The following is a 7500-nucleotide window of genomic DNA, read 5'->3' as shown; positions in this document are numbered from 1 at the left end:
GCACGCACCAACGCACGCACGCACGCACACACACATATATGTACAGTATGTATATATATACATATATATATATATATATATGTGTGTGTGTGTATATATATATATATATATATGGACACACAATTACGTGTTATATGTACAAAACAACTGTAATGAACAGGTAATGCATCAGCATATACAAAGAAGTGATATACTGTGAATAGTAAGACAGTAGACTTCCCATTTCATTATGGCCGAGTCACAACTGAGCTATTATTCTTCCTAATTCGTTTTAATGATGGGTGAAGGAAAACTTCATTCATGAGATCTGAATGCTAGGCCTCTTGAGAGAGAGAGAGAGAGAGAGAGAGAGAGAGAGAGAGAGAGAGAGAGAGAGAGTCGTTTGTTTATGGGATGCATCATCTGACATTTGAACCGACATCTGCCTCCAAAAGCTATGGGTTACCAATGCCAGATGATCCGTGGTTTCAGTTGGTTGTATGATTGAAGATATCCAAAAGCACTTATGCTGAATTATTCTCCTTGGAAGGGATTTTTTTTTTTTTTTTCGTAAATTCAAAGTAGGTTTTATAGGAATCTAGACACGGCATTTTGGTATAACCCTATGTGTTTGGAATATGATTTTGGTTGGAGGGTCCCTTGACGTTTTTCATTGTATTGGGGTAGCTAAACGCTTTTATGTGCCCATTATATTAGGTAATAGCCATTATACCTCTTACATCTAATCCCTGATGCTAAATTATAAGTTAACAATTATTATTATTATTATTATTATTATTATTATTATTATTATTATTATTATTATTATTATTATTATTATTATTATATAAAATTACATATATTTAAAAAATTATCAATAATTCCTGATAAAATACAGGATTTCCATAGATATAATATTCTTTCAAATTCCTTGACACATCATAATAAGATACCATTTGTATTTGCACCATTAGTAATGCTAGTTCCCCAAGCCATTAGTGGCCCATGAACAAATCTACAACTTTGTGCTTCTTTTCTGAAAGAACATTTTTCAGGCCTACCTCTATTCGCCGACTAATCAGCTGTGACAGTTTTCGTTCACGTGAGAGCCACCTCTGTGTGAAGTAGTGAGTGGAGTTTAGCTCCAACATCTTTACTGAACACAATGAATAATCTTCTGTTAGCTGCTCTTGATTTGATCAAGTTAACCACAGTCACTGCTGTATTCATAACAGTATGCAATTCGGGTTCCATTTCTTTGGTAGGAAGTACCTCTTTTGTGTAAGAAACAATGAGTGGAATTGGCCGTTTTCTGTTTTATAACTACCCCTCTGTATGCACGCCAATAATAATTGACCAGCTCCTTTGTTATATCTCATAAAATTGTCAAGTCTTTCTAATATGTCTGTGGAGAATTTATTCGTAGTTCCTTGAAAAACAAAGAATCCTATGGTTTAATTTTCTCACAAGGGTTTTATTCACTCTATGATAATAACTGGCACCTTAGAGATATCAGTGGACTTATCTATTTGGATAGTGCACTACGTCAATATATCTTCAGACATTGCTGTGATTTCACGCTTAAATGTATCTAATTTTGATAAATACATTATCTTCACTGGCTTTACTTTATCTTCACCAAATTCACTGAAAACATGTAAAATATGAACTAAAACCAGGCCTAACTAATGTTTTTCCGGTTGAGTTTGGCTTTTACTCTTATCAATTTCTGGAAAAGAAGATATACGGCTTAAGTATAATCTTATCACTACTTGTACATTTTATCCCTCCGTGAGTACAACACAACTCCTTTGCAGTTCGCAGGAAAAATGCTCAAGGTTTAGTATTTAAATGCTGTTTAAGATTTACTGTCTTCTTACTTTCACTTTGAGAGCGTATAAAAACATACTACATACTATGGTTGAGCTATAGCCTCACTGCCAGTCTTTGAAAATAAGTCAAGATAACTTGATTCATATTTCCTACTTTATCTTATCCCAATAACTCCTTTTTTCTTTTTGGTCTTCTCCACTTTTAATGATTTAGTAAGCTCCAAACTACCTTAAAATATCTTTCGTTTCGGTATACGAGGGAAAAGATTCGCCATCTTCACTTTACAATCTAAGAAAATAAAGAGAGATGAAGGTTAAGAGAGAGAGAGAGAGATTCATCTTCTTAAACTTATGAAATCACCATTAGCACATCCGTATTCTTATTCAAGTATTCATATTGCAGCCTTGTTTAAGATAGGGCTTGATTGCAGGTATCGTGATACGTATTTTATTTGATTAATAGATGTTCCATTTTAAACTTTAAAAAAAGTAAAAACTATCGGGGCAAAACTCTCATGTCTTGAATTCACATTGAAATATTAAGATAATGTTGTTGCCCAGTTCAGAATTACCCTCGGCTACCGGGTACCTGTATTGCGATATTAATTCTATTCAACTATAAATTGTTATATACTGGCCAAAATCTAATGATATCTGTTCTCATTCAGGCATTCGTATTATAGCATGAAATTTTAACATTGATAATAGTAAAATTGATAATGTTACTGTGCAGTTCTTGTTAGTGTTTAGTTATTATCAATTTATTTGTATTTTCATTATTTTTCTGATTTTCCAAAAACCCCTGTGGCCCCCTACTCGATATTCACTGGCCCAATGTGGTCCTGGCACCTTCAATTGAGAACAATTGCTGTACAGCCCAGTGCCAAATACTGTATATTATTGTCCGTATAGCATTTGAGAGAGAGAGAGAGAGAGAGAGAGAGAGAGAGAGAGAGAGAGACCGTATAATATAGCGGCACAATAACTGTTATAATATCAACACATGGACCTCTTTTATATTTAAAGTTTTTGGTTGCATCACGGAGTACAGTGGAGTATTGATTATTACCGGGTACGGTACAAGAAGGTGGTATGCATTGTACGCTACCAATCCTCTTTTCCATCCATAAAACATTAAATACTACTGGCTATCTAGATTCAGGCATTTGGATACAGTAGACATAATGTACATGCTGTACACAACTACGGTACACACACTCTCTCTCTCTCTCTCTCTCTCTCTCTCTCTCTCTCTCTCTCTCATAGAAGATAAACATTTAGGTTTTGGAAACAAGTGTAATTTTTCTTTGAAATAGATGTAAAAGTGTTGTAATACATGGCAACCCTCCCTGGTTGTCTTTTGTGGTAGCTGGTTAAGGGTCGCGTGTACCGTCATGCTATTGCTCATACTGGCATCATGGAGCACATGATATAATGTACCATTGAGGCTGTGTTTCGGGACTGCTGTACAGGAGTTATCCTCTATGTGAAACTCCTCGCTGATAAAGGTTGGCAGCACATTGGAAAGATATGCACTATGATTGCTTTAATCACATTTGTCGGTGCGGTCATCCGATGAACTGCCATTTTTTTTTATTTTTCAGCTGGAATTAATTGCTGGTAAAAAAAAAAAATATATAAACTCCTCGAACAATAAATACCTAATACTTTAGTACTTAATTTTCTTTCTTCGATAGCTTTTTACCATTTCTCTACTACAAAATAACATGTTTCTTTTGTTTATCCTCTATAAGAAAATAAGCAAACCAAGAAAAAAAAAATGATGTAACTAAGGACCTATATCTATTTTTTATACATAGGATTAGTTTAAAAACTGAATGCACACACACACACACACACACACACATATATATATATATATATATGTGTGTGTATATATATATGTATATGTATATATATATATATATATATATATGTATGTATATATATATATATACATATACATAATATATATATATATATATATATATTATGTATATGTATATATATATATATATATGTTATGTATATGTATATATATATACATATATATATATATATATATATACATATATATATATATTTGTTTATATATTATAGGTATGGGTCTGGAATAACGAATCGGCCTGCATATTGGCTGTGCATTCATCAATACCGTAAAGAGCCTTTACTCTTTGTTAAGAGTAGGAAGCTCATGTGCGTATGTTTTATATTATAGGTATGTATTCATACAGACATATCTCAACTCGTATGATAATACACGTCGACACTTGCAGATAGAATTTCAATAATCCTGAGCAATTCAGTTCAGTAGCGAACTCAGGATCTTTACATATAAGGTTGAAGCGTAAAAATTATGTACAGTGCACTATAAGTTTTACCTTACTTTCATTTTATTTTTAACAGTCATTCTAAGTATTAAGCCTATCATACAGTTTACAGCCATTCTCAAAATATACAGTACAGTAATAGTTTGCCAAGTAACCATTGAATTATACTCGATTCCGGCCCGTGGTGGGGTTGTTGGTACTGAAAAACCAGCTATTGCTGCTAAATCAGCCATAAACTTTACAACTCGGCATAAAATTTTCCCTTTAGAACTACTATGAAACCACATTGAAGCCTTGGAAAATAGCAAAATGGCAAACTATGTGGAATAATGAATCGGAGATTATTAAATTGAAACAATTAATCGAATTGCTTATCCATGGGACCTATCAGGCCAGAAACATTAAAAGGACAAAAGTGATCTTAGATAAATATACGTGTTGGTTTTAAGATTAATCCATGAATTTGTAATGTACACACCTCAAGAGTTTTGGTCAGGAAAGATTGTGACCTTTTATCAGATTTTAAGCATTTTTTTTCCCTTTAGGATTTTAACGTCTTTACATTTTTGACAACTGATGGATGGGATATACGTCTGAAAGATATCATTTCCTAGACGACTGATGGACGTAATATAAGTACTCAAATATATATTTATATGCTTTTTCTAATATTCTTTAAAAGTCGAAATTATGTATAAGTGAAAAATTACTCTATGCTAGTGGTAGTGCCTTAATTGAATTTCCGCACTATGGGTCTGGAATAACGAATCGGCCTGCATATTGGCTGTGCATTCATCAAATACCGTAAAGAGCCTTTACTCTTTGTTAAGAGTAGGAAGCTCATGTGCGTATGCTAAGGTATATTTAGGCTTGCTATACGTTTTGATTGTTATTTATGTTGCACCTAATATTGCAGAAAGACTTTGGGAACATTTTAGTGACGGTAGTGATGTCAGGAATTTTTTTCTTTTTTACATTCTAAGGACTTTTAAGGGGTCATATAACGACTTTGATTTTTTCAGGAAAGGTAAGAGGATGCTATTTGAAGTTCTGCTTCAACATCTGAGTAAAACTTGGATTATGCAAGTGCAATTTGGACTTATAGAATTAATCTGACTCCCAGAAAAATCTTGTTCCAGATGTGAATGTATCGGATTCGGTATCTCATTATTTGTCAAGTGTTGAGAGGTGGAATTTCAGTGACGATAGTGACAACAGAGTGGCGGAGGGTGAAAGTGATAGTGAAGGTGTTCGGAAAAAGATGTAAAGAAACGTGCAAGTGTTTATGGAATGGGGTTTATGTAATGGTATAAACCCATGTGACGAGGGACCATTGTTGTTGTTAGGGGTGTTGTTGGAGATGCTTTTGGTCATTTTGAAAGTGGTTTAGGGGCTGTTGATGGTGTTGGGAGCTGTGTTGGAGGTGGTGTTGGAGATGCTTTTGGATGTTGTTTCGAGATTGCTTCAGCGCATGGTGTTGGTGTTGAAGGTATGTTGTAGATGGTGTTGCAGATCTTTTAAAGATTGTTTTTATACTGCCATGTGATGTTTGTGGTTTTACTCTTGGAGATGTTTTTGGAAGTTGTTTAGACAGTAGTTTAGGGAGTGGTATAGGTGGTGTTGGAGATGCTTTCGAATATTTTTTCAGTGATTTCAGGCCTGTTGATGGTGTTGATAGTGGTATCTGTGTTGGAGATCGGGTTGATTCTGATTCTGAGCTTAACAATCAGACTCTCCATAGCCATCAGAGGCATCATGGTGTTAGCTGACACAGAGTGGAAGGTAGTGCTACTTGTCAGAGGGGAAGTGCAAGGGGTGGTGTGGGGAGTGAACACATGACTCCCCTCCCCCATTCCAATGATGAATCAGGGTCTACACATGACCCAACATCCCTTGAAGTTCCACCCTTTCACAGGTAATCCTTAGGTGACAGCAACACCTGCAAATATAGTTGATTTTCTTCTATTCTTCCTCAATGGAATTGCTGGATGGGGGCATGATGCCGTACAAGGGCCGTCTTTCACTGAAGATGTAAGAGTCCCAGAAACTGAAAAAAAACATGAAGTGAAGCTGTACATGCTTCATCAGGTGAAGTTATTGTATGTATTTGAATTACCTACAGAAAGACTTCCTTGACCATGAGTGCTATTATGTTAATGCTATTGTATTCCTTATTTGGCTTTGGGTATCACATCTACATGGACAAATACTACAATTCTGTGGATTTGCCCGAGCTATTGTACTGACATTATGTCCATTGTTTAGGGACTTCATCTTACAACGGGGGCATCTACTTTGCTGAAGGATTTGGCAAAGCAAAATGTTCCTCAGAACACTATTCATATCTGTAGGAAGGGGAGCACTTGTGTCATCTGCAGAATGCTCATCTGGTGACTATAATCACCAACACCATCAATGACTCCACTAGTTGTTCATAACTCAGGGATGCATGAGGAGCTAGGGATGAATGGTACTTGAAGAGGTCAATCTCCAGCAGCCCCCAGATCATCAGTACCTTTTGCCTTTATATAGGGGCAGTGGAGTTCTTTGATCAGTTAATCAAGTGTTACTCATTCATCTGGAAGATCAAATGGACAAGTAAGTTCCTAATGTGCCTTCTTCAGATGTGGTGCAAAATGCCTACTCTCTTCACTAGTTGTGCCACCCCCAAGAAAATCAGTTAACCTTCTGGACTCCCTTGAAATTTTTAGCATAGTCGCTCATGTTCGATGATGTGGACTTGTGGTCACACACTGGTTAACCCATTTCACATGCTCCTGACCTGCCTGTTGGTGAGCTCAAACATCTTGCCAAACAATACGTTTACACCGGATTCAAATAGTGAAAATTACTCTCATCCTGTTGGTCTATATGCCGCATTCACTACAGTGGATGTCAAAGTTGCTGCTCTGGCATAACCTGATGATCCTCTTGCCCCACTTCCAACTATTCCTGTGACTCCTGCCACCAGTAGGTCAACTACTGTTGCTGCTGCTGTGGAGATAACTCCTCTTCCTGCATTGGACCAGCTTTCCCATAAGTGGTTTCTTACAGGAGACCCAGTATGTCTTCACAAGCCTGATACCCATGAGCCAATATCGGTATTGGATGGCTTGAGTGGCTCTTTGCAAAAGAGGTGTTGAGTCTGCCAAGCCAACGGCATTCGTAAGGACATGATGTACCAGTGAGGGATGAGTCAGCGGGTGTGTGTATTCTTGAGGAACTACTTCTAATGGTATTGTATGGAAGTGAAGTATTTGCCGGTGAAGCAGCCTAGCAGTAGACTACATCACGCTACCTTTCAGCAGTATCCACTTGCAGCCTCCTTTTTCTTTGTTTCTGTTCAAGGCTGCTAGCCT

General features: G+C 36.4%; 1 protein-coding gene across 1 annotated transcript in view; it reads right to left on the bottom strand.

Annotated features, from left to right (window-relative positions):
- Nucleotides 1-7500, bottom strand: part of LOC137623469 (uncharacterized) — an 802186-nt gene that overhangs the window by 201409 nt on the left and 593277 nt on the right. Inside the window, 2 exon segments of the mRNA XM_068354607.1 lie at nucleotides 5703-5825; nucleotides 6389-6535. Coding sequence (XP_068210708.1) covers nucleotides 5703-5825; nucleotides 6389-6535 — 270 coding nt within the window.

The sequence above is a fragment of the Palaemon carinicauda genome, chromosome 1 (genome assembly GCF_036898095.1).
Source record: "Palaemon carinicauda isolate YSFRI2023 chromosome 1, ASM3689809v2, whole genome shotgun sequence".
Taxonomy (NCBI): Eukaryota; Metazoa; Arthropoda; class Malacostraca; order Decapoda; family Palaemonidae; genus Palaemon; species Palaemon carinicauda.
The sequence above is the reverse complement of the archived record's forward strand: the minus strand, read 5'-3'. Positions and strand labels throughout refer to the sequence as shown.